Source organism: Histomonas meleagridis (assembly GCF_020186115.1).
Source record: "Histomonas meleagridis strain 2922-C6/04-10x chromosome Unknown contig_6, whole genome shotgun sequence".
Taxonomy (NCBI): Eukaryota; Parabasalia; order Tritrichomonadida; family Dientamoebidae; genus Histomonas; species Histomonas meleagridis.
In genome coordinates, this window is record NW_027150902.1 from 867,198 (window position 1) to 886,370 (window position 19,173).

A 19,173-nucleotide genomic window follows, 5' to 3' on the forward strand; every position below is an offset into this window, starting at 1 on the left:
CGTTTATGGCATTAAATAAAAATTCGCAAAACAAAATGACATAAATGTTCGTTGGGATTGGGGATGATCCAAATCTCGATGACAATTTAGATTTAAATTCAGATCATGATACAATAAATCCACTTGACGCTACTATAGAATCGATAAAGCAAGAAATTAAAGCAATAGAAAAAGAAATTCAAGTTCAAGAAACGACAAAACAATTTAATCTAGAAGCACAGAAAGAAAAAAATCAAAAAGAAATAATAGGCCTTGATAGACAATTGACTAGTTTAACAAAAGCTGTCGAATATGAAGAAAAACGTATAAATAAATACCAAACTAATATTGCAAAAATTGAAGGGAAAACAATTGAACAACAGCAACCACAAACAAACCTAACAGACGACACGATCAACTCTATTCGAACTCAAAACGAAGCTCTATCAAAAGAACTCAAAGAATTATACCAAGAAATAGCAAACGAATGTGGTGATGATTTTGACATTGACGCTCTTCTTAAAAAAGGCGGCTCATCTAAAGCACGACAAGACGAGCTTCAAGCTCTCCAAGCTGAATATGCAAAGCTTCAAGGTGAAGCAATTGATTCTCGTAAGCACTATGGTATCGGTGAAGCTGCTGATCGTGTTAACAAAAGCTTAGAATCTCTTATCACCCAAAAAGCTACACTTGAACTTTCCAATGAAAAAATGAAATCAAAGATATCCAAAATTCGAGCCAAATGTAATTCGCTTGAAGAAGAGAGTCATGCTCTTAGAACAATGGACATTTTACTCACTGAAAAGCTGAGTCACGACAGAGAACTCATTTCGCACTTGGAAGAACTTAACGGCGAAAAAACCGAAAAAAATTTGGCAGAGCAAAAAGTGCCACCTGTAACCGAAGAATTTGTTGAGCAGCTAAAATCACAGCAAAACATTGTGAAAGGGTTATGCTGGAAGCTTGCAGAAGCACAGATGGAATTAAGTGAGTTCCAAGTCTCTGATTCTTATTCTGATTTAGTTGATCAATTAAATCAGATAAATAAAAAATGTTTGCAATTGCAAAAAAAATTGCTCCAAAAAGAAGCAAAAGAGACAAAAAATATAGAGCTACATATAGGAGAGAATGAAGAATAAATTTTGTTTGATTTTTTTTCTGAAGCATTAAGTGTTTTGTTTTGGAGTAATATTATTCGGATTTTCATCATAACGTTAATCCCCTGACTATGGAAAGGAAAACAACATTAGATCACATGACAATATTAAACTAGAATTTAATTTCAATAAAATAAATTATAAAATATGTTTAGCTACCACCAACCGAATAGGCTTTTGCCTTTATCGAGTGCCCTTATTTCATTTAACTCATTTTCGGTGAGTTCGAAATCATCAACTTGTAAATTTTCTCTCATCCTCTCAATGTGAGTAGATTTTGGTATTATAATGATATTTTGCTGGTACAAAAACTTCAACGCAATTTGCGCTGTTGTTTTTCCATGCGCTTTCGCAATCTGTACTAAAACAGGATTTTTAAAGATTCTGTTTTTTCCTGCAGCAACTGGCGACCATGCCTCATGAGCAGTTCCATATTTCTGTAAAAGAGGAACCAAATTTTTCTGTTGTCTGAACACATGTGTTTCGACCTGATTGACGGCTGGAATGACGCGACAATTGTTTACGAGTTTCATGAAATCATCTTCAAGGAAATTAGCAACACCTATAGAACGTAATTTGCCTTCGTTATATGCATCTTCCATAGCGCGATAAATCTCGAGATAATTTCCAGTGGGTTCATGAATCAGTAAAAGATCAATATATCCAAGATCAAGTTCGCGTAATGAACCATTGATGGATTTTACAGTATCTTGATATCCACGGCATCCCCATAGCTTAGTAGTAATAAATACTTGTTCTCTAGGTATTCCAGATTTTTTCACAGCTAGGCCAACTTCATGTTCGTTCCCATAACATTGAGCAGTGTCTATTGATCGATATCCTGTGTTTAAAGCGTCTAAAACGCATTGCTCTGTCTTATTAGATGGGATTAAATAAACACCATATCCAATCATAGGCATTTCCACGCCATTATTAAGGCGAATGCTTTTCATCATGCTTGCTTTAAATAAAATGTTAGGCGATCATCTCAGATTACCAATTTATCGTAACTCATTCAAATTTTATTGTGACACAAAATATGCCACTTTCCATTGAAAATTGGTATCGTGATATTGTATATTATATCGTCTGTACAATTTTTGGGGTCCCCAATTTTTATCTCGTGATTAAAAATAGAATTACCCCTAAGTGTTGAGTTGAGTTGAAATAATAATAAACTCACATATAATAAATTGTAATGAAATTATTTCATTCCTTATTAAAAATATTTATTTTATTAGTTAATCATAATTAAAAACACCTTAAAAGATGATACATGTTTCATTTTCCTCTTCTTTTGGTGTAGATTTTTGAAGCTCCAAATTCTTTACATAACTTTGTAGTGATAGCTCAAAGACTTCGTTTATGTTATATTTGGTTTTGGATGAACATTCAATATAACCAAATGCTTCAATTTCTTTTGAAATTGTTTCGCCTTTCTCTGTTGAAATAGGTTCAAATAGTGTGCTCGTTTTGAGATTTGGTTCATCTCGAAGATCTGATTTCATTCCAACCAAAATAATAGGCGTCTTGGATGCAACTGCTTTAATGTCAGGAACCCATCGCTCAGTAACACTTTCCAAAGAACTTGGATCTATAAGCGAAAAGCAAATTAGAATAACATCTGCATTTTGATAACTGGAATCGATAAACTTCCAATCTTCTTCAGCCATACCGCGATCATAAATACACAATTTAAATGTTTTCCCTTCACAGCTAACTAGCTTTGATTTCATTGCAGGAGATTCATTATTTGGAGAAGATTCGTCTGAATTAGTGGAAGCATTAGGAATATAAGCTGATATCAACGAACTTTTGCCAACATTACAATCACCAACGATTTGGGTATTGACTTTATTTCTTGTCTTGTGGCGAGTTGACTTTGTTTTGTTGTTTTCCATATTGAACGCAAAAGTGGCATTATTTATTGGAAATCCCCAAAAAACATGTTTTAAATATTTAAAAATTATTTATATAAACATTTAATATAATCATATACATAATTTTCTTTTTAAAGATTTATTTTCTTTCTGATACAGCCAATTCAAAAATAACAAGAACTTGATTTGATAATTAACATCGCTAAATAAACACGCTTTTCTCCAATTAAGGGATAGATGGTTTCTAATATTTGGCCTAATTCTTATATAACATGAAGCTAGTACTGCTATAAAGGTGGAAATATTTGATTAGTTAATCATTAAATTTTAATAATTCATCGATATTATTACACAGCATAAATTGTATTTCCCTCTATTCATGAGTTGGTAATTGATATTTCTCACAACATGTTGATCTATATAAAACATAAATTAAAAATGGTATAATAATTTTATTAATCTTTCTTCATTAATTTTTGAACTTTTGTAATGAAGTCAATATTTTCCTTGTTTGCTTTCATTTTTAATATTGATTTCCTTGTATTGATAACAATCATTTCATCACCAATTTTTATGTCCATAATATCCTTTAAGTAAAGGGCTGCCTTCAAAGTTCTTTGGTGTTTCTTTTCCTTTTCTTTGCTATCAAATTTGGTTAATAGGATTACATCATTTAGTAGATTTAATTCCAAACCATTACTTAATTGATAAGCGCAAATTAGTGTTCTTGAAGGCTTTATAATTCTTGACGATTTAGGAATTGTTAATGCAAGTTCAACTAATGCTCTTTTATTATCATTTTCAGTACATTTTCTATCTGCTTCTTCTGCAAGTTGTTGAATCCTTTCAATAACACCTCCAAGCTTCTTATGATCTTCATGCCAATCGGGGGTTGCTTTATCGATAGTTTTTAGTAAAAGTACATATCGTGTTAACCGCTGTATCGGCATAATCATCAGTGACATGAAAAGTGTCGTCGGGTTTGTCGTTTCGATCGTTTGAATGAGTTTTTTAGCTTTCTTGTTTGTAGCAATGAGTTTACTATATTCAGAAAGTATTTCATTATAACTTGAGATGTATGGAGCAAAGATTCGGAGTGATTCGTTGGTCTTGAAACAATTGGAAATAACGCATTTGTCAATGCCTCGTTTGTATTCTTTGGCAAATGAATCACTATAGGATTTACTAAGTTGAATGAGTGGTTCGATGTTACCAAAGAAAAGTTTGTCGGTGTCTGGAGGTATAACTTTGGAAAGATTTGATCGATAAAGTGTAAGAAGAGTTTCAAGAAATGATTTGTATTTAACTTCTGTGGTAATGAGTTCGTTGATGGCATTAGTACGATCTGTGAATTGCTTTTGGTCGAACTTGCGTTCTGCTTTTTCTTTCTTTACATATGAATTATAAAGATTTTTAATTTCTTCTTTCTTGGAATTTTGAACTTCAGGCGCTGGCTGTTCTTCTGTAACAACAAGTTGTTGTGTAATGAAAATCTTACTTGTGATATCAAATTGGGTGTTAACAATTTGAGAATCTATTGTACTTTCTTCTTCTTGTTCTTGACTTTTGGTTGGTTTTTGAGAAAAGAATGATTTAATTAAATTGAAGATCCAAAGAAGAAGATGATACAACAACAAAAAAAGATGTTTGGAGACATTGAAAGCAGACTTTAATATGATGTGTTCATCATTCGCTTTGACTTGTGTGTCTTTTTTCTCTTTTTCGCTCATAAATTTTCCCTTAAAACCGTTTTATTTGTTCAATTTTTGTTATAAAATTCTTTTGAACTGGCGCTTTTCAGTCTCAAAACTGAATGTCCATTCAAATTTCAAGGCGGACAATTTGTAAGATGATAAAAAAAGTTAATTGCACCAAAATTTTTTTTAAAGAGGCAAAATCAATAACAAAAAGGAAAAAATATGTAATTGAATTTATCATTTACAGAACATTTTGACAAATTAATTTAAAAAATTGATTTCGAAAAATTTCAAATTAAATTTATATCAAAGAGTACCAAATATACTTTGGTATCATTACACAAAGTTCATCGCCTTATTTCAATATTCTTGGAACGATTATAGTTGGCGTTGTTCTTCCTTGGGTTGGAATTATTTCATGTTGCATATTTTTAAAAACTTTTTTTTCTTTTTGCAAAACTAACTTCATTCTGTATTCCATTGCTCTTTGCCTTCTCCTTTCCCTTAACTCAGCTTTCTTTCTTAATTCTTCCATTTGTTGATCTTTTATTTGTTGCCTTCTTTCTTCTGCTTGATCAAATTTTTGCATTGTTATTTTCATTTTTTGGTTTTGAATATTTTCTATTTTCTTCTTTCTTGCAGAAATCTTGTGATCATGTTGGATACGTTTCGTTTTCATTTCGTTAATTCTCTGAAGCTTAAGTTGCTGTGCTTGCTCAATTCGTTTTTGATAATCTAATTCTTGTTTTAATGCAATTCTGTCAATTATTTCGTCTTGTTCTTGTTGTAAATTTTTGGGTTTAAGAATTCGCCTTTTGTACTGTTTAACATCTGGTACAGGTTTAACTGTATCTTTTGGGAACTTATTTTTCCTATGAATTTTCTTATGTGTCTTAATTACAGGTTTAAATTGATTTCCATTCACGACATTTTCTTTCTTTTTAATTCTTCTTTTTCTTTTCTTCTTTTTGACCTTAGGTTGTTCATTTTGATTACTTATTATTTTTTCAAAAGACATTGATAGAAAAATTTCAGGAATGTTGCGATTACTATGTGTAGGAGAATTGTCCATTTCAGGTAATTTTTGCTCTTGTTGAGAAATTGTGTTATTTTTTGGGATTATATCGATGTCTTTGATACTTGAAAATGAAAAACCATTTTGTTTGTTCGACAAATTACTCCCAGGTGACTCACTTGATGATGTTTGATTTATTTTTCCTGGAAATTCCATTTTTTTTTTTGCTAAAGGGTAAATCTTTTACCTTTAGTTCGTTATTTTCACTTTTGTTTATTTATAAAATTTCTTTTTTGACGGCGCCAAATTTCTATATTCTCAAAATTGAGAGTATCATTGCGTTTTATTCTGTGAAAAAATGGTCGGACGGTAGGAAAAGTTTTATTATTTTCGCATGAAAACTCCATCAACATCAAAGAAAAGAACAAGATTTCTCAAAAAAGAAAAAATATGAGTTTTATTTTGAATAAAGAAAGTTGAATTTTGGAGTTTGGATAGTTTTTACCGCCAAAGTTTTGAATCTTTTGATTGAAGGACAGTGAACCAATAAATATAAACTATTCAAACAAGGGAGTTCAGCTTAAATTTTTTCGTTGAAGCATGAGCGGATTCAAGAAACTCTTCAACCGAAACGGAACATTTAAAAAACACCACCACCTTAAGAATGCCCGTCAAGCATGTCTAATTCAGCACAAGAGAGCTACACTAAATGCAGGAGATTTTTCAGAAAGTTTAAAGTTACCACCAAATACAGAACTAAATGATTGGCTAGCAGCAAACATTGTTGATTTTTTCAATGAGCTTTGCGTTGTTACTGAAAATGTTTTAGAATATTGTAATGAAGAAACATGTCCAACAATGTCGGCAGGAGAGAAATATCAATATCTTTGGGCTGATGGCAAAAACTATAAGACACCAACAAAACTTCCAGCCAAACAATATATTGAACTTCTTTATGAATGGGTATTAAATTTGTTTGATGACCAAAATGTATTTCCTCCAGACCCAACAGTGCCATTTCCGAAAAACTTTAAAGATGTAATAAAACAGATCACAAAAAGACTGTTCCGAGTTTATGCACATATTTATCATCATCACCTAGAGGATGTCAGAAGACTTGACATTGAAGCACACTTTAACACTGCTTTTAGACATTTTTATTGTTTCATTGATCAATATAGTCTGATGCCTAAAAATGAGCTCGAACCACTTCGGCAAGTTATTTTAAGTTTCCAAAAATAAATTTCGTATTTTCTCTTTAAAAATTGTTTTTTGTTTTTTAATATTGTTCAATGACAAACAATCTGACATAAGTCAATTTCTTAAAAAATGCTAATAAATTTTTTTAAACAAATCATTACAGTAATGAAATGTTTATGATATATTACTTTAAACTATCTTTAAGCTGCAATTCCATTTTAGTTCTAGATCTAGAAAAATATATTCAAAAATAGTGGATGCTAAACGACATTTTTTCATGGTGATTAAAAGTGACAGTTTTAAGGCTAAGCAATGGATGATATCCCAAATTTCGAAAGAATTGATAATCCAGTTTTCCATGTAGATGAATATGTTTACGTAATTAGTACCAACGAATACGATATTTATGAAGCTGTAGTCACTAGTGTAGATGGTGACAATTATCATGTCCATTATCCAGATTATCCAGACGATGATGAAACAGTTGAAGGAACAGAACGTATCCTTAAAGAGACAGAACAAAACAAGAAAATCTTCAATAAACAAGAACGAATTAGACTTGCCAAAGAAAAACGCATGGAATCAGATAGCGACGAAGATTTCATTGAAGATGACATGCCTAAGAAGAAGAAGAAAAAGCGAGAACCAAAACCGAAACCAGAAAAAAAGAAACGTGAACCTCGTCCAAAGAAAGAGCATAAACCACGTGAACCTAAACCCAAGAAAGAAGGCAAGCGTCGTACAAAAGAACATCATACTGATCCACTTAAGATTAAATTAAATGATGTTCTTCGTCGAGCTCAAAGTCAAAGACTTCCAGTTGATGAATTTGACGCTTTTCTTAAACGTGAGTACCGCGATGATGAAGAAGTCTACAGAAGGCGTGATGAGCTCCAAGAAAAATACGAAGCGATTCATGCGAAGACCGTTAGCGGGGGCACCCCAGCGATACAACAAAATCTTTATGACGAAGAAAACTCTAGCGATGATTATTATGATTATTATGATGAGCAACCCGAAGAAGTTGTTCAAGTCTTTGATCCTGAGACCATTGTTTTACCTGAACGCCGATGTAAATCGATTGATCCTTGTACAGAACTTAAGTTGAATTCTCTTAAATTTCAAAAGAAAGACGAGAACTATTCCATCCTCTTTGATGATGATGGTAATTCCAATTGTTTCATCTATCGGACAGATACTGGTATTGAATATCTTATTCTTAATGGATATAAGTTCGAAATAAGGAACATGAACCAAGATACTAGCGACCTTTTGTATTATGGCTTGCCTGTGTCTGGTAACAAAATCGTAACATCGCATGTGTATTACCCCGAAAAGATAATAACTTCATCGCGATTGATCCCACGGCCGCCGGACCTAAGCAAAAATGATATGATCGGACAGAAGAGTGGGCCAAAGCAATGGGAAGAACTCCCCGACGAACCGAAACAGCAAAACAAATCGAGATCAAGAAGCAAAGGAAACTCGCGCGAATTTTTGGCAGATGTCGAATACTCTAGTGATGATTAAACAAATGATTTTTTTTTATATATTTTGCAAAGAAAAGATACGAAATAATAATAAATCACAAAAAAAAAAAGTTTAATGTGATAAAATTATTGCTTTTGATTTTGTATTTATAAAAGATGGGTTTAGGCTTATATTCTAAATGTGTTAAAATAAAACAGAGTATCATAGAAGTTTCAAAAAAATATGCGGTTATTTTATTATGAGATATTTATTCTTCGAAAATAATAGAAAAATATGTTTCTTTTTTATTTGAATGATTTTTCTATTTTTGTATTGATATATTTTAACTATTTTAAATATTTAAAATAAATAAATTAATTAACTGTTTGTTCATGAAGTAATTTCACTATTTCTGAATAACTTTTTTCTGATGCTTTCAAAAGCGCTGTTTTAAATTATTCAAATAATTTCCAAATATTATTTTGAATTTCTAAATTATCAGATTAAATATTGAATAAAACAAATAAATATCTTTAGTATTAATATCAATTCCTTTTTGTTCACAATGGATGTAAGTTGTTTGAGTTGAATAAGTTACAAGACTGTGTATGTGTGTTCGCTGCTGCAAATGAGTTTCATCCTGTGCTGTATATCCTGTTTTCAATGGGATTAATCACAGACGCATACTTCTTGATGAGGGATTTGTTGCAATGTAATATGCTGACAGCAATTGGAGAGAAAGAATTCGAGTTTAAGTGACATCGCTTGTTTGGATGATGTCTGTAACATGATAAAGAATCAGTTCGAAATGAATTTGATAAGATTAGAATTAAAGTAAATGTTAGAGTGTAAAAAATTATCTAAAATCTTCTTTATATAAAATGGAAAAACCATTTTTATTAAAGATTTCTCATTTATTACAATAAATGTAAAGTAACATAACGTTTTGCATGATTATGATTTTCTATGGCTTATATGGAAATTTGAATTGTATCGGTTTTGATTTTTGAATACGAAAGATGTTCGTTAAGTAATGCATTATGCTTTTTTTGTTTTATTGACTCTTATTTACTTGGATTCTATATTTATTTCAGAAAATATATTATCATATTATTAAATAGAATTTAGCATATTAATTTCAAAATAGGATTTTTGCTTTTATGATGATTTGTTCATCATTTTTCCTAATTTTCTTAAATTTTTTTTCAGGACCATGTATACTATTCCTTATATAAGGAAAATGTATAAAAATGTGATAGAACGATTTTTTCATCTAATTTTAATATGAAATTTAATTATCTGTCATATTTTATCGAATGTCTTAATATTTTGATAAATAATAAGTACATCATTGAGTAGAGATATTATTTATTTTTAATCGTACGTATTACATTCAAACACCGGTATTTCTTGATAAAAAACAAGAGACCGTTTATGAATTTATCGAATGATCGTTTTCTATTCAATTTAGTGGACTCCACCTTTAAATCAGATTTTCTTTCCTTTGTTAAATTTGGATTTTTTGAATATTATATAATTATCCTACAAATCATTTTTTTTTAAATAATACAAATAATGGTTATTCTAATTATAATAGTATAATAATTTCTTTCCTATTATATATATCAAACTATTGATATATCAATTATATAGATGAACAATGACTTTCACGTTGATTGATGCATAATTTTTTTGGCCCAATAACAAAATAATTATATTAAACTTTGACTTTAATTACTTTATATGGCTTAACATTACTTTTTACATTATTTATATTATCTCTCACAGAAACTCGACTTATTATCAAAACAGCACGTATCGAGGCATCTGAAAATGATTATACAGGAAAAGTTAGCTTACTTCTTGAACGCGAAAAAATCGATATTAATATTAGAAATATTATTTTGTTATATTTAAAGTATTTATAAATAATTTGATATTTCACATAAACATTTGAAATTACTTATGGACATGTAAAACAGTGTATATGGTAGCATTAAAAAATATGTACACAGATATTATTCAAATAACGTTATTTGAAATAATACAGTTTTTATTTTGAAATCTTTTGATCAAAGAATAGTTTACACATACATAAAGTATTCAATAAATTATTGTGACATACATCACTTTTTTAATGTTTTTTAATCGGACTGTATTTTGCCAAACCGTTGTTCGTTTTATATTTTCATTTAAAATATATGTCATATATATTTTTATTGAAAATTAAATTGACAGAATAATAATTTCTCTTAAAAAGTGGAATCTCTTTCTATCGTTCTAAATTTACTTTTTAAAAATCGATTGAGAGGATTCGGAGGTTTGATCTGACATCATCACACCGATATTACAATCAATAATTAATAATGACACTAAAACTAATATGAATATCGATAAAATTTTGAAAATCATTCAATGAATTAATTGAAATGAATTAAATTCTATTATAATCGAAGGAAACGAAAATAATTCATATAAATGTGAAATTGATATGATACATAATACGATAAATGTTTTGGAATAAAAAATATATTATTAATTTTAATTTTCATTTTCATAAATAAAAAAAAATCAAAACAAAACAAAACAATTCTTTTAATAATTTGATTTTTCATATTTTAACTATGTTTGTTATGTCAAATTTTAATTCAAGTTCATTTGCCACTTTTATGTAAACAATAAAAAATTAAAATCCAAAAATGAACAAAATGGAAATGATTAAATCAATCCAACAAATAATATCTAATTTAAATAAAGAAAATGTTTCTCAATCTGCACAATCAATTCTATTTATTTTTGATTATAAATAACCATTTTCATTTAATCAAGTTATTATTATTCAATTTAAATATTTCTTTCTTTTTGATCCAATGAAAGATTTTGATATTTATTTAAGTTTTCTAAATGAAATTGAACTATTTGAAGAAACTAAACAAATTCAATCCAAAATATTTGATGTTTTTTCACATCAACTTTTATTTTCAAAATGTCAAGAAAATAATTATCCACTTTCAAAGATGTTTGAACGAAACTTTCTTAAACCTAACGCATTAATATATAAAGTAAATCCATATTTTGTTCATTATATGAGTCAAGAAGAAATTAACAAGCAAAAGAACAATTATTCATTAAAACAAATCATGGAAAATTATTCAGAATTATCAAAAAATAAATGGGAACTTCATAAGGAATTAATTACTGAAGGAATTAATCCAAACAAAATAGCGAAGATAATTCGAAAAGATGAAATAGAAAAACTTCAAGAAATATCATCAAAAGAAGGATTTGATTATAATCAAAGAATTCCAAAATCACTTTATGAACGAAATTCATTCATTAATCATAAGAAAGTTACATTAATTGATTATGCAGCATTCTTTGGATCAATTCAATGTTTTAAATAATTACTTATGAATGGATCTGATCTCGAATGCACAGGTAAATATGCAGTTGCAGGTGGAAATCTTGAAATCATTCATTTATGTGAACAATATCATTCATCATTTGAAGGTTCATATGAAGTAGCGATTAAATTACATAAAAATGAGATTTTTGAATATATTTATGAAAATAACTTAGAAGAAAACAGCTGTAATATTAATTATTTGGGATGTTTATGTGTTAAGAATATGAATTATGACATCTTTACATATTTACAAGGGAAAGGAATGAAAATTGATGAAAATATTATTAATGAAGCAGCAAGAAATGGTAATTTATATCTTGTTCAACATTTTCAGAAAGAAAATTCACTTCCATTCGATATTTTGGTATCATCAACAGAATCAGGGAACATTGAACTTGTGAAATATATTCTTGAACAAAAAGGAATTGATATCAATACTCAAAGGAACAAATCTTTCAATCATTTGATATTTCAACGTAATATTTGGAAATTATTTTAAACATATTATACAGCACTTATAATTGCATCTCAAGGAGGTCACTTAGGAATAGTTAAATTACTTCTTTCAAAAAATGGAATTGATATTAATCTTAAAGATTTTTATTTGTTGTTTTTAATAATTGTTTTAATATATTAGTATCTCAAAATAATATTTGGAACTTATATAAATTATTTCGAACAGCACTTATGGGCATCTATCAAAGGTTGCAAAGAAATCGTTAAATTACTACTTGAACAAGAAGGGATTGAGATTAATGTTAAAGATGTTTATTTGTTTTATATTATTTTTACTTATATAATTTTATATCTCAAAATAATATTTGGAAATTGTTCAAATGATTTTGGACTGCACTTATTTGGGCATCTTCACTTAACTATAAAGAAATAGTTAAATTCCTTCTTGATAAAAAAAGGAATTGATATCGATGTAAAAAGTATTTATTTTATTTATTTAATCTTTATAATAATAATTTAGTAATTCAAAGTAATATTTGGCGTTTATTTAAATTATTTGAAACAGCACTCTCAATTGCAACCAATAAGAAATATACTGACATAATTAATTTAATTACATTTACCTCCTTATTAAAAAAAAATGCTAAGCTATAATTTATCAAAATTTATATACTTTTTGCACTAAAAAATACATTTTTCAAAGTTGAATGTTTTTTTTAATTCCTTTAAGATTTAAATACAAAGAAACAAAGATAGATCGCAAAACAAGTATCCCAGGAGTACAATAGTACTTAAATTAATTCTTAAAATTTGATATTTAAAAATTTTCATAATAATCAATGACAGAACATTTGATAACTTCTGAAAAAGGTCACAGTCATAGCTAAATTACTTTTTGCAGTAAAAATAATCAAAATCAATGCCAAATATATTATATCTTTTCCATTATATAAAGGACAATAAATAATTTCTATATGTACTTACACAGAAACTATTTTATTGATAATAATTATTAATCAGGTTAAATAAGTACATCATTGAGGTATCACGAAAATATTCATATCATTTATTTCCTCATTGAATTAATAAATAAATTAATTTCAAGAAAATCAAGATTTCATATAATTATTTGGAATAAATAAAAAACCACGTCTTTGTTAATAAATTCTACGATTTTATTTCTTAACAAATTAAGGATCATTCAATTTGTCTGCCATCATCATCACACAGATATTACAATCAATAATTCATAACAAAAATTCTATTTTGAGATCAAACCGTCATATAATTATGAAAAATACTATATCGTTCACTGAAATTTTTTTGACAAAATTCCTTTACGCAAATCACATAAACAAAATATCTGGAATCAAATACAACAAGATATTATTTTCGAACAAAAGAAGAGATTCATGATATTTAATAATATTGTCATACATTAATTTGTAATATCCTTTGCAATCTGTTCAAGTGCCACACGTGCTTCTGGTATTGGATATACTGGATAAACATGATTTAGTCCATTTCCAGTGATTAACGTCGAGTCAACATTGCTTTTATTGAGTTTCTCATGAAACAATACACAATCAGGATATAACAAATCGCGTGTTCCTACATATTGTATAATGGGTGGTAAGCCATTTAAGTCACCATATATTGGACTTATCTTATAATTCTTAAGATTTTCTCCACCAGCCCACGCAGCACCCCATACTCTAGCAAGCTCTCGAGAATTACATGGGTCAACTCGTTCATATTTGGGAATATCTGGGTTTGTCATAGTAATTTAACTATTTCCTTGTGACCATAATAAGATGCTAATATAAGTGCTGTCATAAAAAATTGAAATAATTTCCGAATATTATTTTGAAATGTTTTAATCAGATTTTAAAACATAGAAACAAAAATTTTTTCCATTAATATCAATTTCTTCTTGTTTAAGAAGTAATTTAACTATTTCTATATAACCATTTTTAGATGCCAAAATTAATGCTGTTTGAAATAATTTAAATAATTTCCATATACTTATTTGAAATATAAAATTATTTATATAAATTTTATATGCAATATACAAAAATCTTTAGTATTAATATCAATACCTTTTTGTTCAAGAAATAATTGTATTACTTGTGCATGACCATTTAAAGATGCGTGAATAAGTGCTGTTCTAAATTTTTTTTAGAATTCCAAATATTATGTTAAAGTTTCATATTGTTAAAAATTATTCTAATTAAGTCAAATAAATATCTTTAAAATTTATATCAATTTTTTCATTGTTAAGTAATAATTTAATGATTTCAACATAACCATGGCCAGACGCTTTTATTAGTGCAGTTTCAAATAATTTATATAATTACCAAATACTATTTTGAAATATTTAATTTAATTAAATTATATACTTTAATTAAAACTAATATATATCAATAACATTTGTTTCAATTTATTCTTTTTCTAGAAGTAATTTTACTTTTTCTGTGTAACCTTTATCAGATGCAATTATAAGTGCTGATTTAAATAATATAAATATTTCCCAAATAATATTTTGTATTTTCAAATTTTTAAAATAAATACAATTTTTAGTATTAACACCGATAACTTCTTGTTCTAGAAGTAATTTAATTATTTCTGCTTTTCCAAATTGAGATGCTAACATAAGTGCTGTTTTAAATATTTGAAATAATTTCCAAATATTATTTTGAAATCCAAAATTATTAAAATAAATATTAAATCAAACAAATAAATATCTTTAGCATTAATATCAATTCCTTTTTGTTCAAGAAGTAATTTTACAATTTCTGTTTTGTCATATTCAGATGCTAAAATAAGTGCTGTATCAAATACTTTAAATGATTTCCAAATCTTATTTTGAAACATAAAATTATTAAAATAAATTTTAAATAAAATAAATAAATGCTTTTTACATTAATATCAATTTCATCATGTTCAAGAAGTAATTTAAGGATTTCTGTGTTATCACTTCTAGATGCATACATGAGTGCTGTATAAAATTAATTAATCAATTTCCAAACGCAATTATTGAACTTCAAATGATTAAAACGAAGCATAAAATATAAAAAACAAATATCTTTTTTATTAATATCAATGCATTTTTGCTTAATAAGCAATTTAACGATTTCTGTATGGCTATAAAGAGTTGCAATTAGAAGTGCTGTATTAAAAAATTTAGATAATTTTCAAATAAGATTTTTAAACTTCAAATGATCAAAATAAAGAATCAAAACAAACAAACAAATGTCTTTAATATTGATATCAACTTTTTCGTGTTCAAGAATATATTGAACAAGTTCAAAATTTCCTGATTCGGATGAATGAATTAAAATGTATTTTGGAATTTGATTGTCTAGGAGAAAATGTCGAATAAGATATAAATTACCATTTCGTGCTGATTCATTTATAATAGCTTCATTAATATCGTTAATTTTTATAATTATAATTATATTTGTTTTTATAATTTTTTATTTCAAAATAATATTTGGAAATAATTTAAATTATTTAATACAGCACTTATGTATGCAACTGAAAATGGTCATAAAAAAATAGTTAAATTACTTCTTGAACAAGAAGGAATTGATATTAATGCTAAAAATATTTATTTGTTTGATTTAATATTTGTTTTAATAATTTAATTTTTCAAAATAATATTTGGAAATTATTTAAATTATTTAGGACAGCACTTATGAATGCATCTTCAGAAGGTCATACAGAAATAGTCAAAATACTTCTCGAACATGAAGGAATTGATATTAATGCTAAAAATATTTATTTGTTTGATTTAATATTTGTTTTTATAATTTTATATTTCAAAACAATATTTGGAAATTATTTACATTATGCGAAACAGCACTTATCTATGCATCAACGCAAAATACTTATATCGCTAATTTACTTCTTGAACATAAAGGAATTGATATTAATGTTAAAAATTCTCAATTGCTTTATTTGATGTTTATTTTAATAATTTATAAATTCAAAATAATATTTGGCATTTATATATACAATTTCAAACAGCTCTTATGCTTTCAGCTTCATATAACGAGGACAAAATAGTAAAATTACTTCTTGAACATGAAATAATTAATATCAATGCTAAAGATGTCCATCGTTTTTATTTAATATTTATTTTAATAATTTTTTATTTTGAAATTCTATTTAAAAATCATTTAAATAATTTCAAACAGTTTTTACATATGCTTCAAGAAACAAAAAAATATTAGAGTTAATTCTTAAACATTATATAAAAAATATTTTGAACTTCATCCAAAAGGTTAAAATATATATTCTTCAACTATAAATAAAATAATTTGTAATAGAAAATATATCATATGTAATATAAACATCTTTATTAGAAATTTTAAATCTATACTTTAGAAGATTTACTTGTTTCTGTTTATGTGCTTGCTTAGAATAAATTCATATCTAAGAAATCTTAACAATAATTTTTTATCGATAATTCTTTTTTTTTTTTTTTTTTTTTTTTTTTTTTTTTTTTTGTGATTAAGTTTCACAATAGTTCGTATTAACATTCATTTTTCAATTCGATAGTTTCGTCGTGATCTTTTTTTGCAACGTTGCGAAACCCCACAATCCTGTCAATTTTACACAATTTTTGAGTGGAATAAACCCGTTTATATGAGTCCATTGTTTTTTGCAGTTTTCAATATATTAAAGTCTTTCAATTTTCAATGCGTATTAAATTTTCAATCAAAATTCATCGTTCTTGTAAAATTCATATGGAAGTTTCCATTTTTGAGTTCAGCCTTGGGGCAGTTGGGAAAACTGCACTGGTAAAACAATACGTAGAAGGTTACTTTATTACTGACTATGACCCAACAATTCAAAAAACTTGTTATCAAAAGGAGATCAATGTTGGAAATCAAACAATTAAAGTAAAACTTTTCGACATTCCTGGCCAAGAAGACTTTAAGCCACTGTGGACCTCGTTTGCAAGGGAAGGCGATGGATTTTTACTTTTATATGCTATTGATGATCAATATTCTTTTCAAAGTGTTCAAGATTTTTACAGTTTAATAATGAGTGCAAAAGGTGATTTCAGTGTGCCTTTTGTTGTGTGTGGTACTAAATGTGATTTTGGAGAAGAGAGACGTGCAGTCAGCCAATCAGAAGGTGAAGCTATTGCACAAAAACTTGGAGCATCATTTCATGAAGTTTCTTCCTTGACGTGTTTCGATGTTAGGGAAACTTTTGAAGATATCATACAAAAAACTATTCATGCCAAATATCCAAATAAAGAAACAAAAGGTGGGAATGGAAACAAAAAAGGAAAGAAAAATAAATCGAAATCGAAACAACAAAAAGAAGCCTGTAACATTGAGTAAAATCATCGATTCTAATTCCGTTCGTGTCATGAATTTTTTAATACATTTCGTATTCCCGATTAAAATTGATAATTTCTTTTTGTTTCATTAATTATTTACAAGATGATTTTTTGAATTGATTTTTTTCATTCAATTTTGATCAATGCGAAACGACAATTATCACATTCAATTTTTCTAATTCCATTTCACTTGGCGTAAAGTGTCACTTATCGAGAAAAAATTTGAAAGCATAAACTATACAATATCGTTACTATCGTTATGTAAAATTTACAAAAAGTCGAGTGAAAAAAATGGATGATCAATGATCATAAGCACGTAAAAAATGCCACTTTTAGGTAGTTTTCGATAAAATTTTACTCAAAATCTCTGATCGGAAAGAAAAAAAAGTGATCAATGATCAAAAGGGTAGCTGGTACGATTCCATACAAATATTTTGTATTATGGGACTAAAAATAATAAGGTGTACTCAATAGATTTCCATTAAATATTAAGAGTAAATAATACTATGAATACTATTTAATTTTTTGTTGTTATGAATTTTTCATCATTTTTTTCACAAAAATTATCATCAAATTATATGAAAATCATACAATGAAATATGATATAAAATATTATATTTATCAAATTTTGATTCATATAATAATAATATTAATCAGATGAAATGCGTTAATAATAATATATGAAAACAAACTGAATTTAGGAAATGTTTATTTCAATATTTAAATATTAACTCTTTTATTTTTGAGAATCTTTTAATTTTATTATGTCGTCACATTTATGATGTTGAATTTTGTCTGCAAATAATCGAATAATTTCTGCATTTTTCTTTTCTGATGCTATCATAAGCGCTGTTTTATATGTTTATAAGTAATTCCGAATGTTTATATGAAATTTCATATTATTTCAAAATATTTTAAATAAAACAATAAAATATCTTTAGCATTGATATCAATATTCTCTTGTTCAAGAAGTAATTTAACTATTTCTGTATAACCTTCATCAGATGCTAAAATAAGTGCTGTCCTAAATAATTTAAATAATTTCCGAATATTATTTTGAAAAATAAAATTATCAAAATAAATTTCAAATATAACAAATAAATATTTTTAGCATTAATATCAATTTTTTCTTGTTCAAGAAGTAATTTAACTATTTTAGTATAACCATTCCAAGATGCCCAAATAAGTGCTGTTCTAAATAATTTGAATAATTTCCAAATATTATTTTGAAATATAAAATTATTAAAATAAATTTCAAATAAGACACATTCACACATATCAAAAATAACTTATATACGACAATTACATTAATATGCCATCAATACATTTGAAATTTTTTGAGCTTATTAATATTTTCGATAGATCTGAAAAGAATTTAATATCAAGATTATATATAATCAAATAAAATAAGTAATATTTCATCATTACCCAAATAATTTCTGAGTTTTTAATTACTTAATAGATCAAGATATTATTCTTAGTTTTTTATTAATCATAAATGCACCATGTATTTATAAATACATCAAGATCGTAGGATGATCGCTATATACGATTATA

At 27.0% G+C, this 19,173-nt stretch overlaps 8 protein-coding genes across 8 annotated transcripts; 4 read left to right on the top strand and 4 right to left on the bottom strand.

Moving 5' to 3' along the window:
* Positions 1–44: 44 nt before the first annotated feature.
* On the top strand, positions 45–1,118 carry GO595_008113 (uncharacterized protein; the record flags this gene model as incomplete). The annotated part of the gene is made up of 1 exon (XM_067921652.1): positions 45–1,118. The coding sequence occupies one exon, from the start codon at positions 45–47 to the stop codon at positions 1,116–1,118; it is 1,074 nt and encodes a 357-aa protein (XP_067771947.1).
* A 173-nt stretch (positions 1,119–1,291) lies between these two features.
* GO595_008114 (aldo/keto reductase) lies at positions 1,292–2,092 on the bottom strand (the record flags this gene model as incomplete). The annotated part of the gene is made up of 1 exon (XM_067921653.1): positions 1,292–2,092. The coding sequence occupies one exon, from the start codon at positions 2,090–2,092 to the stop codon at positions 1,292–1,294; it is 801 nt and encodes a 266-aa protein (XP_067771948.1).
* Positions 2,093–2,398: 306 nt separating this feature from the next.
* Positions 2,399–3,037, bottom strand: GO595_008115 (rho-related GTP-binding protein RhoU; the record flags this gene model as incomplete). Its single annotated transcript, XM_067921654.1, has 1 exon — positions 2,399–3,037. The coding sequence occupies one exon, from the start codon at positions 3,035–3,037 to the stop codon at positions 2,399–2,401; it is 639 nt and encodes a 212-aa protein (XP_067771949.1).
* Positions 3,038–3,471: 434 nt separating this feature from the next.
* Positions 3,472–4,746, bottom strand: GO595_008116 (RhoGEF domain containing protein; the record flags this gene model as incomplete). Its single annotated transcript, XM_067921655.1, has 1 exon — positions 3,472–4,746. One exon carries the CDS (start codon positions 4,744–4,746, stop codon positions 3,472–3,474), a length of 1,275 nt encoding a protein of 424 aa, XP_067771950.1.
* A 1,582-nt stretch (positions 4,747–6,328) lies between these two features.
* On the top strand, positions 6,329–6,970 carry GO595_008117 (mps one binder kinase activator-like 1 like B; the record flags this gene model as incomplete). Its single annotated transcript, XM_067921656.1, has 1 exon — positions 6,329–6,970. The coding sequence occupies one exon, from the start codon at positions 6,329–6,331 to the stop codon at positions 6,968–6,970; it is 642 nt and encodes a 213-aa protein (XP_067771951.1).
* A 270-nt stretch (positions 6,971–7,240) lies between these two features.
* On the top strand, positions 7,241–8,458 carry GO595_008118 (Mitotic apparatus protein; the record flags this gene model as incomplete). The annotated part of the gene is made up of 1 exon (XM_067921657.1): positions 7,241–8,458. One exon carries the CDS (start codon positions 7,241–7,243, stop codon positions 8,456–8,458), a length of 1,218 nt encoding a protein of 405 aa, XP_067771952.1.
* A 5,240-nt stretch (positions 8,459–13,698) lies between these two features.
* GO595_008119 (alpha/beta hydrolase) lies at positions 13,699–14,040 on the bottom strand (the record flags this gene model as incomplete). The annotated part of the gene is made up of 1 exon (XM_067921659.1): positions 13,699–14,040. One exon carries the CDS (start codon positions 14,038–14,040, stop codon positions 13,699–13,701), a length of 342 nt encoding a protein of 113 aa, XP_067771953.1.
* Positions 14,041–17,011: 2,971 nt separating this feature from the next.
* Positions 17,012–17,617, top strand: GO595_008120 (small GTP-binding protein; the record flags this gene model as incomplete). The annotated part of the gene is made up of 1 exon (XM_067921660.1): positions 17,012–17,617. One exon carries the CDS (start codon positions 17,012–17,014, stop codon positions 17,615–17,617), a length of 606 nt encoding a protein of 201 aa, XP_067771954.1.
* Positions 17,618–19,173: the final 1,556 nt, after the last annotated feature.